The sequence below is a fragment of the Anolis sagrei genome, chromosome 4 (genome assembly GCF_037176765.1).
Source record: "Anolis sagrei isolate rAnoSag1 chromosome 4, rAnoSag1.mat, whole genome shotgun sequence".
In the NCBI taxonomy this organism is placed as follows: Eukaryota; Metazoa; Chordata; class Lepidosauria; order Squamata; family Dactyloidae; genus Anolis; species Anolis sagrei.
In genome coordinates this window covers 181383033-181403623 of record NC_090024.1, presented here as the reverse complement: position 1 = coordinate 181403623, position 20591 = coordinate 181383033, and the positions used below count along the sequence as shown (strand labels likewise).

General features: G+C 45.0%; 1 protein-coding gene across 1 annotated transcript in view; it reads right to left on the bottom strand.

Annotated features, from left to right (window-relative positions):
* The window catches only part of SLC6A9 (solute carrier family 6 member 9), a 74221-nt gene extending 57406 nt beyond the window's left edge, over positions 1-16815 (bottom strand). Inside the window, exons 1-2 of the mRNA XM_060773355.2 lie at positions 16548-16815; positions 5521-5671 (exon numbers count right to left, since the gene is read on the bottom strand). Coding sequence (XP_060629338.2) covers positions 5521-5550 — 30 coding nt within the window. The 5' untranslated portion in view covers positions 5551-5671; positions 16548-16815. The remainder of the gene's footprint in view (positions 1-5520; positions 5672-16547) is intronic.
* Positions 16816-20591: the final 3776 nt, after the last annotated feature.

The following is a 20591-nucleotide window of genomic DNA, read 5'->3' as shown; positions in this document are numbered from 1 at the left end:
TCCTGTCGGCACAAGGATTTAACCCACTGCACCACTGGGGGCTCCTATCAGAGTGCATTGGAAGCAGAAACTCTTTATGCCTATTTGAGGGAGAAGAAGGAGTTGACAATTATGAATAAATAATATTCAGGCAATGGCTGAGTAGTTGTCCATTGCAGGTGTTTCCCAGCACTCTAATGCCCTACCTTCCCATTCCTTTCCTGATTTAATTATTCCTTCCTTTTATTTCCCAGACCGGGTTCTTGGAAAAAAGCAAGAACATTTTAGCTAGATAGCAGGGATATTCTGCATCCCTATACAGCGCAGTGACCAACTGAGATGGACGGAAGACAGAGAGAATGATTCAATACACTACAAAAGCTTGCAAAGTTGGCTTTGGAAATAGTGGTAAATTCCATGAAACAGATACAAGCATCAGGTAATGGACAGTTGAATGACAATGCTGGCATAGGCGGCCACTCTCATGGCTCTCAGCCTAACTTGCTCTATCTCTCTCCCATGGGCTGAGAAACTGTAATTTTCCACAATGCCTGAGATATGCAGGCAAAGCTACTTCGGGCGAAAGGTACACAGGCTAAAGTTGGCACCTCTGGATACACAAGAAGTGTCTGGTCATTATAATTATTCAGCTAAACAAGCAGGCCTCTGCACACTGTTGACAGCTATTGAACAGAAAGAACCTCTTTGCAATCCAAAAAAATAGTACAGGATAGAAATGCTCAGCCAAGGCTGACTATCATGGCAGTCTCTGGGTTTCCCAGTGTGCTCCAGGAAAGTCTTCTGAGCCTTTATAACATCCAATAATAATAATAATAATCATCATCATCATCATCATCATCTATATAAATAAAAATGTAATGCTTGTTTGTGAGATTAACTTAACTCAAAAAACACTGGACGAATTGACACCAAATTTGGACACAATACACCTATCAGGCCAATGAGTGACCATCACTCATAAAAATACTGAAAACACAGCAGAAGAGGCTTAAAAAGCCAAATAACAAAAACTGCATTAGAACACATGCACAAAACCACACACATATATATACGCAAACACACATATGCACATATACGCAAATATATACACACACATGTACACACACAAAACACATATACACAAACTAGGCCACAGCAACATGTGGCAGGGGACAGCTAGTAATAATAATAATTTATTTATATCCTGCCACCATCTCCCAGAGGGACTCGGAGTGGCTCACAAAACAATCAAGGTGTGACATGCAAATAGAACAAGTGCAAAACAAAACATATGAAGAGATAACAAACAATCAACACAACATCATAAATTCACATAAATTCTTTTTAATCCCTGGTAAAAACAATAAAATACAGAAATTGCCATAGATAAAACAGCAATATTTGATCTCAGAAGTATAAAATATGAATAAAGAATCTATAGGTCCTTGTATATATTATTAGAGAGTCTAAACAAGGTCAAAGACTTGTTGGAAAAGCCAGGTCTTTAATTGTGTGCAGAAGGTTTGGAGGGTGGGGTCTAGCTTGATCTCCCTCGGGAAGACATTCCAAAGCCAGGGGGTCACCACTGAGAAGGCCCTCTATCTCGTCGCCCCCAATGGCATTTGAGACTGAGATGGGACTGAGAGGAAGGCCTCCCCGGTAGATCTTAAAGCCTGTGCTGCTTCATAGAAGGAAATGCAGTCTCCAAAACACATTGTTTACCCATGCAGTTGCATCATTCATTCAAATGTAGTGGAATTATGGTACCAAGCAGTTCTTGCAAATGTAGTTTTTCAAAACCAAGTAACCCAGAACAATTTTTCTGGAACCAGTTTAATGACTTATGCTAGCATGCAAAAAGATAGAAACAGGATGTTAATCTTGAAATTATTTGTTCACCTACAATTCCTTTATTGTTTTGCCCTAAACAATCCATATTTAAACATCTTGAAAAATATGTTTTGAAAAGTATCAAAAAGATGTTTTGAAAAATATCACATATGAAAGTACAGTGGGCCCTTGGTATCCACTGGGATTTGGTTCCAGGACAGCCTGTAGATACCAAAATCTGTGAATGCTTAAGTCTCATTATATAGTGTGGCTTACTAAAATGATATCCTTTATGCAAGATGGTAAAATCAAGGATAGATTTTTGGATTTTTTCAAGCCATGGATGGCTGAATTAGTGGATACAGAAGGTCATCTTCACTGTAGAATTAATGCAGTTTCTCACCACTTTAGCTGCCATGACGCAATGGTATGGAATCATGGGACTTGTAGTTTGGTGAAGCAATAGCACTATTTGGCAGAGAAGGCTAAAGATCCCAGTATTCCACAGCACTGATCCATGGCAGTTAAAGTGGCATCAAATTCTGCAGTGTAGACTCACTCTGTATCTTCATGACAGAGAATTCTCAAAAGGATCAGAGAAGATTTGCTTCTTGGGGGAAATCCCAGCACAAGAACCAAAAGAGAGTCAGTGTTCACCTTGAAAAAGGAGTGACCTAAGAAGATGAACAAGGGGTGGGTAAAAGGACACACTGAAGAGGGCAGGGTGACCAAAAGGTTCTTATGTGCCTCCAACACTCCTTTGTGTGTCTCTTCCTGAAAAAAACATTTGTGGTTCTCTTACTGGGACAGCCTGTGCTAGGGTCCTTTGTTTGTTTATTAAAGCACAGACCTTAATAAACAAGGCAAGAGGAGGCCTTAGTAAGGAACGTGCCTTCTAAAAATTATCCTGATGATGACAACGACGATTAAATCTCCAAAGGAAAAGACTGGGGAAGAGGGGTCTTTTCCATTATCTTCCAGAGCCTCAAGAAGCTGCTGGCCCAATATCCTATTCCTGTATTGAGAGAGGCGATTAGTGGGTGATGGATTTAGGCTGCTATTTCAATGATGTCTAGGCAGCTCAGCAAGAGGATTAGCATCTTTCCTGTGGCCAGAAAACTCCAGGTGGCTGCCCCAGTGACCCAAAGACATCATGCATGCTGTACGGGACTCTTCTGTAATGGGAAGGGGCTGCAGGTTAGAAAGGAAAGGAATTTCGTATTTGCTCCACCATGCCCCCATCATATCTTATGTGGCTTCTGAAAACATCTTGTTTTCAAGAGCCGGATCTATATTATCATATAATGCAGATTGAAATGGCATTATATGGTTAGTGTAGACCCACATAAGGCAGTTTGAGCTGCACTGAACTGCATTATATGGGTCTACACTGACCATACGATGCAGCTTCGAACTGCACTATATGGCAGTGTAGATCCAGTCTAAAACAGAACTTGTCTTCCTGTGATTGAAAACAACAGAGTGTATTGGCACCTTATAAGAACTAACAGGTTCATCCTGCCCAGATAAAACAATTCTCTTCCTGAGTAACAGGTACATATGTACATGAAATGCAGAGTATATAGACACTGTTGTCAAGGCTATAGTGCTGCCTATTGTACATTCCATCATCCCTATTCATATGCTAGAGGATGAAGTGTTGAGAATGAGTTCTAAAAACACAACTGCAATCAAATTACAGGGCAAGAATGTCAAAAGAAGAAGGCAAGAATCCACAGCATGCATGCAAAAAGCCATATGATGCAATGCAACAGGAACAATGTCCCTCATGTGCGCATACATTTCCTGGCCTACTGGGATGCTTCCAAAAGTAGCATGTGCGATCTAAAGCAGCCTTCAGCCAAGCAAACATGTGAATCAGAATGGTTTCATACAAATACATACACACATCATTTACGATCCAGAACGAGCCAATTTGGGTTGCAGAACAACACAAACCAGTCATGGACTGGTGCTCCCCTGTGACCATCTCCTTTCATTTCATTTGATGCTGGTTGATCTGAGTTGTTTCCCAGTCAGCTGAGTAACAGTCAGTACATCCAGAAAACGGCACGGCTGAGAGCAGCACCCGGTTTACATAACCCCCTGGAGTAAAGAAGGTATATTGGAAAATGTCCTCTTTCTGTGCTTAGATGCACACATGGACATATCACAAACAGAACTGCAATCTGCAGCATACAAGAAAGTAGGAGTGGCTTCTAATTGCATCAAGGGTCCCACTCAGACATGTGAAAAAAAGGCTCAAGCAGGCCATGGGAGGAAAGAAGCAAAGGAATGTACAAATGTGCCCATAAAATCCCTCAGAAGAGAAGACCCTGTGGTCTTTGTGATTTGGATCCCATGGAGCTCGGTCTGTTCCCCTTCCCCCTCATGTTCCAAGCCTGAAACTGGCACGGTGCCCCCTGGCTGGGGTGCAGGCTATTTCAGGCATCTCCTGGGACCTTGTTCTCTATAAATGCAGAAATCCAAAATACAAACAAAATAGCGGCATGGTGGAGCCAGATTTTTCCCACCTGCTGGACTCTGCATGTTTCCCTGGCAATGTTTCATGACCTCACCGCATTTTAGGAGAAACAACATCACTTTGATGGAGTATGACTGATCAAGAGACCTCCTATGGCAACTCTTTCCTGGGCTTTTGGGAAAGAGGAAAGGGACAGGAGCAAAGTGCAACGAGGTAGCATAGCAAGTGTCCTGGTTCCCAGTCCTCAGCTCAACCCTTGCATTTCCGTATGTGTACATACTACACCAGTAGCACTAATAACCCCACACTCTAGTGAAGACCAGTACTTGCAGATGCTTTTGTCAATCTTATATCTACTCCTTTCAATAGTCCTCATTAGGACAAAGAGTAAAAGCTGGTTATTTTGGCCAGGAAACGTTCCTAGCCTCTTGCTTGTTCTGGGACATTTCTGATAAGGAAGGGTGGAGAAGCTGGAAATGGTGATTAGTAGAGAGGGAGCTTCACACTTGGCATGCTGCTTCTAAGCACAGTGGCTTAGTGAAGTGGTTTCCAACCTGTGGTCTGTGTACCCCCAGTGGTCCCCAAGAATGAAAATATGGTCCGTGGTCTCACCATTACTACACCATTGCCTCAAAACCACACAGCAATGAGAGAGACTGATCTTGCAAAACCCTCTTATAGTGCTGAGGCAACGGGGATGTCAGGAGGGGACAGGCTGACTACCCTTGAAAGATTTCTACTACCATATCAGCTCTAGATGATTAAATATGGTTTTCTGTGGGCAAGCAGATGGCGACTACTGGATGGCATATGTTCTGTATCAGAAACTAGAGCCAATGTGGTCTATCCAATGCAATTTTATGAATCAGCACCCCAAATAACAAAACCAAATATAAAATTATCTGAAAACTGATTCATAATCAGTGGTCCCTGGTCAAGTAGTCTCTGGTCAAAAAAAGGTTGGGAGCCACTGGCTTAGTGGAACAGAAGAACCAATGGGAGATGACACTATATATAATTTAACCAGTTAATTCTCATCATTCTCAGATGGGGAGACCATGGCATGGAGAAGTTTAGATTTGGAGCAGGGCTGGAATAGCTAATATAGATCCTTAAATACCAGCTGCTTCTTCCACCCAGGTTTATAGATCATGTAATACACCATCCATCTTTGACTAACCTTATGTGCATATATTCCACAGTGCACTATAGAAGCTCAGACTCACCAGCAACCCTTCACTGCATTTTTCTGCCATGGTTGGGGGCTGTGATGTGGGTGCCCACCTGCCCGCTGTTCCGTCTTGCTGGTTACGTCTCCCAGGATACACACAGAGTTCAGATTATATACAGCACCAATTAGACCAAAGGATTGGCAATCTGTGGAAAGGAAAAGGCAGAAGTCAGATAAAAAGAATGCAACAAATTGCAGAAGCAATAGTAGAGGACTCTTGCTTCCTACACTCTGCACCCTAAATGTTCAGGAGGAAGCTCTAAAAGCACCCACTGGGGGTGACACTAAGACTGCAAGATTTGGGGGGGGGGGGGGTTGCAAAGGAACATCATCTTTTAAACTGCAAACAAAAATTATTTAAAAGGAGCTGATGCTTCGCCTTCTACTTTCAGCATATGCACAAAGATGGTAAAAGGAGGCATACCAGTAGGGTAGGGAAGGAACACAGACTTGGGGTTAACAACAGGCTCTGTATCTGCCCCATTGTTGCGATTTTGTCAGCCCGCTACTGCCATCTCTGGAGCAAGAGGCGGCTGCAAGGGCGACACATGGCTGCAAAGAGCATAGCCAGCGCTCAAGGCAGGGGAAGTCTTCAGGGCACTGAGCACGCACAGGGGCACAGCTGCCGTTCAGGACACAGATGGGAGGCAATTGCCTTCCACCCTGGTGCACCTTGTCACGTGCCAGGTCAGCTTTGCCATTGTGCTTGAGATCAAGTGGTACGGTCAGGCAAGGAGAAGGCAATAGGAAATTGCCCGCCCTCTCTTTAATGCAACATAGTGCTGGTAACATAACTTTTTCCTATTCAGTCATAGGCCATGATACTATGTGTATCTCTCTAGTTCTCTGTGTGTGTTCATAGCAAAGGGGGGGGGGGCAATATCAAAGACAATTTGTGCGATGTGATAAACATATAAGGTGAATACTACATGAGTTTATATTGACTCCCTTTCAGATTACAACTTCCAGAATCCCCAACTAAGCATGAAGGTTTTACTCCCCCAAAAGGAGCCTTGTCCCTCCAAGTTCTATTCACTGCAGAGCGGCCCAGAGAGGTGGATCTTTAAGCTATAATACACAAGGAAAGGGTGGAGTGGGGAGGGAAGAGCCCCTGTTGCTCGAGATAAGGAGTCAAGAGCTTGAGCATTTCCTGACTCTCTTGACCAGATGTGTCAAGCTGGGGATGAACCCCTGCAAATGTTCCTCTGTTGTGATCATATGATCCCAGAGCAGGTGACATGGAGAGACTTAAGCCTCAGTTAGCCCTTGACCCTTGCTCAGGTTCTCAACTTATGTGGTCCAAGTACTCGTCTTTATCTTGTCTCTGTTTGTTTGTTTGTTTATTTGTTCAACTCCATGGGTGCTCCAATGAGTTTGGGGCAGCACACATGGCTTTCTCCCCACTTTTTCCTCACAACAATTTTGTGAGAGAGCTCAAGATGAAAAAGAGCAGCTCACAGTTTTTTCAGTGCGTTTTGTTGCTTAGTGAAAAGCTGAACCTGGATTTCCAAAGCCTCAGACTTGAACTCTGATTATGTTCTTTGGGGTCAGTCCCAAAGTTGAACCATATAACACAAGGTTGAACCATGTAATACACATGCATTTGTGGACACAGACGCACACCTTGGAATCGAAAGGCTACAGGCACTTCTCGATATACTATGTCAACACTTATTCAACACTCTAACGACACAGCTTATCCAAGAAAAAAGCCCTGAGAGTTCAGCTCTTATGAAAGCCCACATGAACATCACATTTCCCTTTGTCAGACACTGGTGGGTCCCAGGTGCCCTGTCTTGGTCTCTAGAGAGTCGCCCTGGTTGCATCTGAAATTTCTAGTCATTTGGGACTGAACATCATCACATATTCCTCACCTGAGCTCCAGCTTATGAAAGCATGGAAGTCAAGAGTCTGATTTTTCTCTTCTCTCTTGGGATATGCACAGATCTGAGTACCAGGAAAAACTGGCATATAAATCAGAGCTTGGGTGACCAGACAGAAGACATCGGACATTAATGTGATATATGGATGTGCTTTCAAGTTGCCTGTTGACACTGTCTTTCAAAGGGTTTTCTTCAGCAAGGAATATTCAGGGGTGGTCTTGCCAGTTCCTTCCACTGAAATACAGCCTACAGCATATGTTGGTGGTATGTCAGCTACATGTTAAACAGAAGCGACCCTGTTTGGCTTTCAAGATCAGTGGGATCTGGTACTCCTGGGATATTTCTTTTACAATCATGTTTTTAAAAGACAAAATTTTGAAGCTAAAGGCTAAATAGAAATACCTCCTGCCCATTCCACTAGGTGAGCTCCTAGATTTCTGCCTTAGAAATCCACCTCCCAGAAGTCAACAACCCTAACTCTTATGGGCAAAGTGGTCATTTCACAGTGGGTGATGCTTTAAACTGAGGCTTCTCGTGGGTAGTTTTCCTGCTTCATTCATGGAATTTTATGAGAACGCTTTCCTTAGAAAACCTCCAGTGTTCCCCCAGTACTTTTCTTTTCTTTCTTTTTTCTTCACCACAAAAATGTTTGTCAAGGTAGGAAAACAAAATAAAACATGTGCCAGGCTTGCACACAACCTACATAGACTGTAATTCAGGGCTTCCGAAGCTGGGGAGCTTCTAAATATAATTTTAAGTGTGTGTGTGTGTGTTAGCATAATATACGCCATGAGCGCCAATGATACAGAGCCTCTTAAACTTGACATGACTTAGGACATCTTCTCTTGACGCTCAGGGGATGGCATGGGTCACTCAGCAGAAACTAGAAATTACATTTTTGCCCAGCAGAAGTAACTTATGGTTAACCTTATTGTATTGCTCCTGCTGTTTCAGGATCTCCAGCTCAGAATTTAGATCAGGAATGGGCAACCTCTGGCCCTCCAGGTGTTTTGGACTTCAACTTCCACAATTCCTAACAGCCAGTAGGCTGTTAAGAATTGTGGGAGTTGAACTCCAAAACACCTGGAGTGTCAAAGTTTGCTCATGTCAAATTAAGACCCTAGCTGAACCCCACCAAGGCTATTTTTGGCTGGAATTTTTTTTCAACCACTCTTTTTTTGAAAGGAAGGGCAGTGGTAGGTCTGCTTGAGATTCCCCTAAGGACAACATGTAGTCAATGAGCCATGTAATTCCCATCCTTACTTTAGAACCAATCTTAATCCAGCCCTAAATATTGCACGATATCTTTTTATTAGGAGCTGTTTATTAGGAGTTGCCTGTCTGGAAGCACATTCTGTATTGGAGGCTCTTATTCTGAAACAAAGGGGGATTGTTGCTACAGATCAACACAAGTTATCTTTGAAATGTCACAATATTTAGATGCTGAGACTGAACAGGAGAGTTAAATCTCTGTAGGTGCCTGCACTCTTCTACAGGCTCAAAGGCAACAAGAAACACAGAGGGAGGGACTGTATGTTCAGGAGGGCATTCGGGATGAAGCAGCAGGAGACTTGCTATGAAGGAAATGGCTTGGAAAAGTTCTTTTTGGAACAACACATCCTAGATCCCAACACTGGCCAAGTTTTCATCAAAAAGCCGGGTTTCCCAAACTCTGGAATGAAAGGAGGAGGACATTACAAGGATGTCCCATTTAACAAAGTAGATATGTCCTGTGCATTGCTTCATTAAGAAAAAATTTGGTACCTGAAGCAGAAATAGTATAGGAGTGTTACAGTACAAAAAAAAGGATCAGTTCAGTATGTTTCAGTGAGCCTTTTATTCAAAACTAATAATATTAATACATGAATTGAAACAATCAATTTGGGTAAGTGTATATAGATAAACAAAACAATTCTAAGTATTATAGACAGTACTTAAAGGTTTTTTCTCAAATGCATACAGGGATTACATTTTTCTTTAGCTGGTTTCTACTTTTCTTATGATTTACATTTTTCTGCCCAAATTTATAGATCTGGGGTTTTTTTGGTGAGGAAGTTTATCTGTTCTCTCTTTTTCTCCCTGTGTTGCTGTTTACAAATAGCCCATAAGGGATTCTAAAGAGAGCTGCTATTTACTATTCTTGTTGTAGGTAGGCACACATGGCTATGCTAGTCTAGAGCACAGCTTCTTAAACTGTGGGTCCCAACCACAAGGGGATCCCCTTACCTCAATGCTGGGACCATGAAAAATTTGACAACAGTAAAAGGTTGCTGAGCACCACTCGTTTAGACAAATCTGTTAGCAACAATGTACATTGTTTACACTGGACTCTGCAGAAGATGCTTCAGCTATACTCCTCAAAAAGGAAAATCAGCCTGTTTAGTAAGCCTTGCAAATATTGATGCATTATCAGTAAATCTTTGATTTGTATACTTTTTTTTAATATACCTGGGGTCATGCAAATTTCTCGGGTAGAAAGGGGATCACAAAAAATATTTGGGCAGAAAGGGCTTGTGAATGGAAAAAGTTTAAGCCCTGGATTTAGGGCCGGATCTTATTCCTCCTCCAGCTCAAGATGTATTGCATTGCTTACAGCAGTGATGCTGCTACAAGTCATCACTGCAGATTTGTGTTTCGCCACCCTACTAATGATGGTGCTACTAAAAAAAAGTCAAGCTAGATGTAGAATGAAGAAGAAAAGAAGAACTAGGAAGGCATGAGAAAACTTTTGTTAAAAGGTTGTTTCATTGTCAGAGACTGAAGTAAGCATCAGAATAGACTACCTTGGGCAAAGCACTGTTCTGGGTCAGCTTTTCTCTCTTCGTTTTTAAAATCCCTGAGTGTTCCCCTCAAAATACCCTTTATTGAGTGGTTAACTCTTCTACAAGGCTCTAGGAACAGCATTTCACCTTTAAATAAGTTACATCCCTGCCTCTTGGCACACTTTTTAACATTTCAAAACACCTATTTTTCAAAACCAGATGTGAAATTCTGACCACTTTCAGTTGGTTTTGTCTGGGGGATTTGGGACAGTCTGTGCAGCCTCCAGGATATATTTGTGTGTGTGTGTGTGTGTGTGTGTGTGTGTGTGTCAGGAGCAACTGTAAGTCGCTCTTGCTGTGAGAGAATTGGCCGTCTGCAAGGATGTTGCTCAGGGACGCCCAGATGTTTTGATGTTTTACCATCCTTGTGGGAGGCTTCTCTCATGTCCCCGCATGGGAAGCTGGAGCTGACAGAGGGAGCTCATCTGCTATCCAGATTTGAACCTGTGACCTGTCGGTCTTCAGTCCTGCCAGCACAAGGGTTTAGCCCACTCTGCCACCAGGGGCTCCTTCCAGAATATCTGATGGACAGAATAACACACCTCTGGAACAATTGCCCAGCTACCAGTGTTGAATGGTAGAAAGGTCCTCATCCTGACAATTTAATTTTGCAACTGTATCAGTTATTAAAAAATGCAGACAATCTTTTATCACCTTTGGATGCAAAGTCATGTTTGAAATTTTCTAGCCAAGTTCAAAGAAGCAAAAAAGGATTCTTTCTCACGTTCAGGTGGAAGCTCTTTGCCCTTCTCTGTGACTGACAGAAATATGACAAGGGGGATAATGCAAAAAAGGTAAACAGGTGCAATTCTGATTCACATTATTTCTACAACACTTCTCAGCACAAACATTGAGCAACACTAGCACAGGATGTTTTAAAAAAAGAGCCTGAACCTGGCCCTGAGCCTGTGACTGCTTCTAGGTATATTTTTCATCCGCACCTGTTTAAGGTAAAAGGTGAATTCTCTACAACACTGCAATCATCCAACCAGGAAATAGGCTTCCTCAAAAAAAAAAAAAACCTGAGACATGAATAACATTTTTCTCCACTGACATCAAAGCCCAATTCCTGCAATCAGAAGTGAATTCAAAACACCAATTCAACTAACAAATTGCCCCCAATTAAAAAAAAATACAACGGTTCTGGCTCCTTCTCACAGCAAACTTGTGAAGAAAGATTTATTTTATTTCAAGGAGGACATTGTAAGTACACACTTCAGCAGCAAAGTGACTGGCACAGGAGCCAAGGTGGAAATGCAGCGAGCACAACAAAGAACACACAGAGAACCAAAGGGGACACTGAGGAGAGAGGGGAACAGAAGGCTCTTTTCTGCTCCGGGATCCTGAATGTGAGGAAATACGTGAAAGACACTCCCTCCAACTGTCAGGGGCCAGAGAGAAGTTGCATCTGACACAGCGAAGCAAGGAAGAAGTTATACTCAGAAAGTGTTATGTGATACGAGACCTGACTCCGCCTCTAAACCTAACTTGAGTTGCCTCTCGTTCTGGACAGAGGCCTTAATGATGTTTTCCCTTTTCATCCCTCAGCAGTCCTTGTCCTGCCAACAAATCCCCAGTGCATTGGGATGCAGAAAAGCCCTTGGCTTGGCCATGCCAGAAATACGGAAGGGCAACAAGAATCTCTCCAAAGAGCAGGGACATCTCACAAAGGGGGCACGCGGAAGCTGTGCCCAGGGATGGCACTGTGTCTCAGAGCCACTTTTGTTGAAGCGCAACCCTCCTGCGCCACTTATTTTAGTGGACAAGCCTCCCCCCTCCCCCAACTCCAAGTGACAGGGCAATGTGTTTTTTTTTCCTCCTGCATTCTGGCCTAGCACATAAAATTTTCTTGTTTTGCCCAGCCAAATAGATTTTGGCACTTGTACAACCCCAACTGTAAGGGGATTCGAAGTCCTGCAGGAAAGCCAGCAAAGTTACCTTGGAAGAAGCGTCAGTAGTGAGTTTTGGAGGGGACATTCGAAAGGTGGGGAGGGAAATAGATTGCACCTGACACTATGGAAACAATCCTGGCTGGCATCTCAGCCAAGCTGTTACGTTAACAGTAATCAGATCTCCACAGCTGCCATTGATTCACAACGCGGGTTTTCATGCAATGAATGCTGTCCTAGGATGACGTGCTTGTCAGGTTGTTTAAGGTGGGCAGCCCAGACCCTGGGAACCTGGGAAGCATCCTATCCATGATAGAAGCATCCTCACCAGCAACAGCAAATGTTTGATCTGAAACATGTTGCACAAATATGATGATACAACCAATGTGGTTTTAGGGGTTTGAGCATCAGACTACAACCAGAAATTGAATTCCCTTTGAGACTAGGGTTCAAATTCCTGCTTGGCCGTAAAACCCACTGGGTGATCTTGGGCAAGCCAGACTCTCCCAGCATCTCAGGAAGGCAATGGAAAACCCTGTCTGAACAAATCTTGCCAAGAAAACCATGATAGGGTCGCCTTAGTGTCACTGCATCAGGAGCCATGGTGGCGCAATGGGTTAAACCCTTGTGCTGGCTGAACTGCTGTCCTGAAAGTTGAATCCATAAGATGGGGTGAGTTCCCATCTGTCAGCTCCAGCTTCCCATGCTGGAACATGAGAGAAGCCTCCCATAAGGATGGTAAAACATCAAAAACATCTGGGCGTCCTCTGGGCAATGTCCTTTCAGACGGTCAATTCTCTCACACCGGAAGCAACTTGCTTCTGTCGCTCTCAAGTCGCTCCTGACACACAAACACACTCTCAAGTCACTCCTGACACACAAACACACACAAAATCTCAGTAAAGTCTCACCTTTTCTCCCTCTCTGAGCTGATGCCAATTTGCACCTTTTTTTAGTGGACTACGCAATAAGAGCTGTGGTGGAAGTTCACTCTGCACAGTAACACTTTCAAAAATTCTGATTATTAAGGAGACATCCATGTTAGTACTTTTGCAAAATAGATTAAAAAAAGGAATTTACTGAGATGGTGAAGGTTACCATATTCCCCCCCCCCCCCCCCCGGTATCATCTTAGAATCCATATGCCTATAGTTCACATAATGAACTCTGGGCCACGAAACCTCCTGCCTGACCAAAATGTGCCAGCCTGTAAAGCGTCATAAGATTCTTTGCTTCTCTGATCCTTTCGTGGGAGTGGTTTAGTGAATGGAAAGTTTCTGTTTCATTCTTTCCTTCTCATTAAGCAATCACTATTTTTGAGATCTAAAGAGTGTTCCTCTTTGTCGATCTTTGATATCACATTTATGAGTCTGAGCCTCTTTGATCGAATTTTGCACACTAGGATTACAATGAGGCATTCATTCCTACATTCATCCAGGGGAGAGGGTTGTAAGACATCCAACCTGTTGTGAATGTTAAAGCGCAGGGATGGGCAAATGTTGGCCCTCCGGGTGTTTAGGACTTCAACTCCCACCATTCCTGACAGCCTCAGGCCCCTTCCTTTTCCCCCTCGGCCGCTTAGGTGGCTGAGGGGGAAAAGGAAGGGGCCTGAGGCTGTCAGAAATGGTGGGAGTTGAAGTCCTAAGCACCCAGAGGGCCAACATTTGCCCATGCCTGCTCTAGCAATACAATTTAACCACCCTCAGTTTCCACAACCATACATTTTGTTTATTGATCTTCTGTTTGTACACCTTTCCACATCTCAATAGCTGGTTCTAAAGTATGGGGTGTGTTTGTGTACATTACCCTGGCCGTGTCAGAATGAGGACACCAGGCTTTATGTGAAGCAAAGAGTTTGGGTTGATGAAACTGGCAAAACAAAGACGGGCTTCTTTTCCCTTCATCCCTAAGATCAGAGCTTTCCAACCTGTGTGTCACGACACATTAGCGTGCTGGGTACAGCACAAACTTAATGAGAAACCTCTGAGTATCTGTGAAATAGAAACAATAAATCATAGTATGTTTCAAAAATATGAAAAGTTTTCATGTTGTGTCTCCACACATTTCGTTATTACAATTTATCTCTTATACAGAGTTGGTTTAACCTCAGGTTTGCTAGTAAAACTGAATTATTATTTATTATTATTTTATATTTATTTATTTATTATATTTATATCCTGCCCTTCTCACCTTGAAGGGGACTCAGAGCAACATTTTACTATGTTGCAAAATGTTGTAACCCACTTCGATGTTGTAACCCACCTCAAGCCATGAGGAGAAACGGGCAAGAAATAAAATAATAATAATTCTTTCCCCATCATCCTCGAGATCAAAAGGGTTTTTTTTTTCATGTCAGGGGCAACTTGAGAAACTGCAAGTTGGGTTGTTGTAGGTTTTTTCGGGCTATATGGCCATGTTCTAGAGGAATTTTCTCCTAACGTTTCACCTACATCTATGGCAAGCATCCTCAAAGGTAGTGAAAGCCTTCGACAATACATTAAACTGCAAGTTGTTTCTGTTGTGAAAGAATTGGCCATCTTTGAGGATGTTGCCCAGGGGACACCCAGATTTTTTTTGATGTTTTATCATCTCTCATGGCCCCGCATGGGGAGCTAGAGCTGACAAGGAGCTCAACCCGCTCTCCCCGGATTCGAACCGCTGACCTGTCAGTCAGCAGTCCTGCTGGCACAAGGGCTTAATCCACTGTGCTACTGGGGACTCCTCAAAAAGGTGCATTCTTAGAGTGGATGGTGGACAAACAGGGAAAAGGTCAAGAGCAGTGGCAATAAAAACATCCCACTTCTACTATTCCAAGGAACTTGGGGGTAGTTGCCCTGTTAAACTACCCATTCGGCCAAAGCCATGCCCTTTTGATTCATTGTATTCATGCTGGGATAAGCCAATAGTAGAGTTTTCCCAACAGTGCGTTGTGACATGTTTGCGTGCTGGCTGCAGTGTGTAATTGTGTCCTGCAAATGTAATGAGAAACCTCTGAGTCTGTGGAATAAGTAATAAGTCATATATATCTATTTAAAATAGAAATGGAAGGTTTTCATGGGACATGTTGGGTCCCCATTCATTACAGTAAATGCTAAACCACTGAGCTACCGAACTTGCTGACAGAAAGGTTGGTGGTACGAATCTGGGGAGCAAAATGAGCTCCTGCTGTTAGCCCCAGCTTCTGCCAACCTAGCAGTTTGAAAACATGCAAATGTGAGTAGATCAATAGGTACCACCTCAGCAGAAAGGTAACAGTGCTCCATGCAGTCATGCTGGCCACATGACCTTGGAGGTGTCTGTGGCCAATGCTGGTTAGAAACTGAAATGAGCACCATCCCCTAGAGTTGGACACGACTAGAATTAATGTCATGGGGAAACCTTGACATTTATCTTTATGTGTCTGTATGTCTTATAAGGGGGTTGTTTTGACCTCCGGTTTGCTAGAAAAACTGAATTGCTGTGTTGCGAAATGAATGCATGTCTGAGAAGTGTGTCACCAGCCCAGGAAAGTTTGGAAAGCTCTGCCCAAGATCAAGGGAGGATGGTGGGCAAACGGAGAAGAGAGGCAAGAGTAAAGACACTAATAACAGTAAGAATTAGAATAATTACAGCCTGAAAAACCTACAACCCAATAATAATAATAATAATAATAATAATAATAATAATGCATTGATGCATCTCCCTGTGACTTGAGGCGGGTAAAAATATCCCATTTCCACTATTCCAAGCAAGGTGCACTGCTGAACCAGGTATAGGCATACTTGGACCCTCCAGGTGTTTTTGGACTTCAACTCCCATCATTCCTAACAGCCTCAGGCTTACGGGTGAGGAGGAAAAGCAAGGGGCCTGAGACTGTTAGGAATGATGGGAGTTGAAGTCCAAAAACACCTGGAGGGCTCAAGTTTGCTAAACCAGCCTTCTAGCCCACCCTCGTGCCCTTGTATGATTCATGCGGGGATGAGCCTTCTAACCTCCTCTACATACAAGCGGGTGGAGGAAGGACACACTTCGCAGCGATTCCAGCTCAAGATCGAGGGCCAGCCGGCTAGCCGCTCTCTCCACCAAGAAGCCCAGACTCCCCGCGGAGGATGCGTGCAGACGGGGAGGGGGTTACATCAGCTTGCCACGTGGGAGCCGCTCCACGCCCCGCCCCCCACGCCCGCGCGCACACACCGCCGTGGAAAATTACAGCCGCGGGACCCCTGCAAGGAACAACCCCACGGGGTGCATCCACGCTGTGGACTGGATGCAGCTTGACACCACGTTCCCTGCTATGGGCTCTTGGGAGTTGAAGTTTGGCAGGGCTTGTAGTCAGAGCATTGGTGTCCAGATACACAGCGTGGATGCACTCCAGCGGCGAGGCTGCCTTGCTTCCCTTGTTCCTTCCCGCAGACACACACGCGTGTTTTTGTTTTTCCCCCAAGCTCACCCTAGCCATGCCGTCCGCCTCCTCCTCCTCCTGGCCGGGCTGTCAAGGTGGCTCCGCTCAGAGGGAGAATTGCATCAGCCTGAGCCTCCTGGCCTCGCCTCCTCCTCCTTCTCCTCCGCGGATGCCGGGGCTTCCCTCGCAGCGCGGAAACAGGGGCGCCGCAGACGACCGACCCCGACGCTGGCGACCACCGCTCTGCCTCGGCGTCTCCGTGGGGCCGGGGACTTTAATGAAAGTTCGGGGAGGCGATTCCCAGCAGGGGCGGGCGGAGAGGGGCTGCGGGGCGGGGCCTCGAGCAGGCCCCGCCCCCTTTCTCCAGCCCGGCCACGCCCCTCGCGGCGAAAAGGAAGAGGCTCAGGCTCAGGCACAAGCGGCGGGCTGGCTGGCTGGCTTGTGAGCCTGGGTTGCCCGGAGACAAAGCGGGCCCGCCCACAACTACAATAAGGCGAAAGATGCATTGTGTATATGAAATAAATAATAGACAGACAGACAAACAGATAGATACATAGATAAGATAGATGGAGAAAAGGTTCAATTAAGGAATTGCAATGCACATCCCTGGTCTATATTCCTTGGCAGTAGGTAAAGAAAATCCTGTATGTGAGTGGGAAACCCCTGTCCTTGGAAAAAACGGGGAGCTTTAGCTCGTGCGCAGATGCACGCGCAGGCAGGGTGAAGAGCCGGGCTCAACCTGGGTTGGCAATCCCGCTCGCTACAAAGCATCTTTCGAAAGCCAACCAAGGCTTCGATCTAGTATTGGCAAACTCAGACTCGGGACCCGGATGCGGACCCTTGGGCTCTTTTCTGAGGCCCTCCTCTCTCTCACCATCCTAGCCTTCTTGCCTTCTCTCTTTCCTTCCTTCCTTCCCTCTCTCCCTCTTTCTCCTCCCTTCCACCCTTTCGTCCTTCCCTCCTTCTCTCCTTTTTGCCTTTCTTTCCTTCTCAATTTCTTTCCTTCCTCCTGCCTTTCCTTCCTTCAATCCTTCCCTTCCACCCTTTTGTCCTTCCCTCCTTTTTGTCTTTCCTTCCTTCTCTCTTTCTTCCCTTTCTCCTTCCCTCTCTCCTTCTCCTTCCTTCCTTCTCTCTTTCCTTCCTCCTTCCCTTCCACCCTTTCGTCCTTCCCTCTCTCCCCCTTTCTCCTTCCTTCTTTCTCTCTTTCCTTCCTCCTGCCCATCCTTCCTTCAATCCTTCCTTTCCACCCTTTCGTCCTTCCCTCCTCTCCTTTTTGTCTTTCCTTCCTTCTCTCTTTTTTCCCTTCCTCCTTCCCCCTCTCCCTCTTTCTCCTTCCTTCTCTCTCTTCTCCCCTCCTTCTTTCTCCCTCCCTCCATTCCCTTCCACCCTCTTGCCCTTACTTCACTCCCTTTCGTCCTTCCTTCCTTCTCTCTTTTCTTACTCCTTTCCTTCCATCCTTCCCTTCCACCCTTTCGTCCTTTCCTCCTTACCTCCCTTTTGTCTTTCCTTCCTCCTTCCTTCCCTCCCTTGCCTTCCTCTTTCTCCTTCCATCCTTCCTTCCACCTTTCCGCCCTTCCTTCTCTTTTTCCTTCCTCCTTCCCTTCCATCCTTCCCTTCCACCCCTTTGTCCTTCCTTCCGCCTTTCCTCTCTCCTTCCCTCTCTCCTTCTTTCCTTCCTTTTTTCTTTCCCTTTTGTCTTTTCTTCCTTCCCTCTTTCCTCCCTCCTTCCCTCTCTCCCTCTTTGTCCTTTCATCCTTTCCTTCCCTCCCTTTTGTCTTTCCTTCCCTCGTTCCTCCCTCCTTCCCTCTCTCCCTCTTTCTCCTTCTATCTTTTTCTCCCTCCCTTGCGTCCTTCCTTCCTCTTCTCTTTCCTTCCTCTTTCCCTTCCTTTCTTCCTTCCAGCACGCAGGGAGTGCTAGCATGCGGCCCCCAAGTTAGAAAGTTTGCCTATGCCTGGCTTAGATCTATACTGTATTTTGTATTGGGAACTGCATTCCATGGTCAGTGTTGAGTAGACCCATAGAACTGACCACCTCTCTACCGCAGTGCAAGCTGCACGGCATGCCTTTCATCTCTCTCACCAGCAGCACCATGGACAGCCACGCCCAGCTCCCACGCGCGATCGTGGAAAGGCGCTCGATCCCTGTTCAGGAGCAGGGGATTGGCTGGATCCACCTACCTGCCTTTTCTGGGTCTGTGTGGACCTCTCTCCCTGCCGGCCCAGGGCCTCAGGCGTGGCGTGGGCATTTCCAAGCCTCGCTCTGCGGCTCAGGCAAAGGCTGGGCTTCCTCCCCGCCCCCTCCATCCCTTATTCCCACGCATCTCTGCCGCATCCTTAATGAAAAACTCTCCCGAACTCAGCCTGGCATTCTCAGAGCCAAGCTCTCCCTTCTCATTTCTAGCTGGGAGTCCTTCCCTATACAGCAGGCATGAACAAACGTAAGCAGCTGAGGGGGGAAAGGAAGGGGCCTGAGGCTGTTAGGAATGATGGGAGTTCCAGTCCAAAAGCCCTGGAAAGCCCAAGTTTGCCCATGCCTGCTTTAAAGCCCTTGATGGTACATACAAACTGTGTCCGGCCAGCTGCCCATTCTTAGTCTTGTTGTTTTAGTACTTTTGTAAACAGCCTTAGGCTCCATGCAAGGAGAAAGATGGGATAGGATAATAAGTCAATCGTCTGTAGCAAATGTTCAGCATTTGGGGGCAGCCTGCACAAAGTTTTTAGATGCCACTGTATGTTGATCCATCTAGAAAGTTTTCTACATCAGCCAACGCAGCTGTTTCATAATTTTTTTTTGCTTGGAAGCTCCCAATTTTCTCTAACATTGCAATGAAAAGTACCTCTGAATCCTCTCTTCTCCTTCTCCCTTACTCTGGGATTCTTCTCCCCTTCTGTTTGCACACTGAGGCAAGAGGAAGAGCATATTCCCTCCTGCCCTTCCCTACTTTCTCTCTCCATCCGTCCACCACTGGATTCAGAAAGTAAGGCATAGGGATCAGAAGTTAGCTATTTGAGGTCCATCCCAGAGCCTTTGTCTGGGACAATTGTCCTATTTCTTTAATAAAGGTAAAGATTTTCCCCTGACATAAAGTCCAGTCGTGTCCGACTCTGGGGGTTGGTGCTCATCTCCATGTCTAAGCCGAAGAGCCGGTGTTTTCCATAGACACCACATGACTGCATGGAGCACCCTTATCTTCCTACTGGGGTGGAACTTATTGATCTACTCACACAACTGCTAGGTTGGCAGAAACTGGGGCTAACAGTGGGAGCTCATCCCGCTCCCCAGATTTGAACCACCAAACTTTCGGTCAGCAAGTTCAGCAGGTCAGGGGTTTAACCCACCGTGCCACTGAGGGCTCTTTAGTAACTACCTTCAATTGTGGATAATAGAGAGTGTATAGGATAAAGAAGGGGTCATAGTCTTTCACCCACATCTATGGCAGAGGTTGAGAGGTCTGTTGAAAACTAGGCAAGTGAGGTTTATGTTGCAATTGGCACCTTGATTAACATTGAATGACCTTTCTGGTTGCTGCCTGGGGAATCCTTTGTTAGGAGGTGTTAGCTGGGAAACAAAGGATTTCCCCAGGCAGCAACCAGCCAGGTGTTGAAGCTGCAAGGACATTAAATCCTAACCAAGGTGGCCAACATTCACTCTTGCCTCAAGCACACAAGAGTTCTTTCTCCAACTCTGGACATTCCACAAATATATAAACACCACTTGCCTAGTTTCCAACAGACCTCACAACCTCTGAGGATGCCTGCCATAGATGCAGATGAAACGTCTTCAGGAACATGGCCATACAGCCCAAAAAACTCACAGCAACCCAGTGATTCCAGCCATGAAAGCCTTCAGCAACACACTCAATTGGTATTTATAAAAGTAAGCATAATGTAATGTCAATTGGATAATAAAGAAAACCTTGAGGGGTTTCCCACTTTTCTCTCAGAACTGGGAATCAAGATGGCTCATAGAAAGTCCTGAAAATAGAAACAAGAATGCGTAAAACATGACACTAAAATGCAATTAATTGTAATATTTAAATACAGTTGGAATGAAACAACCTTTAAATGCACATTAATTAAAATAATAATAAA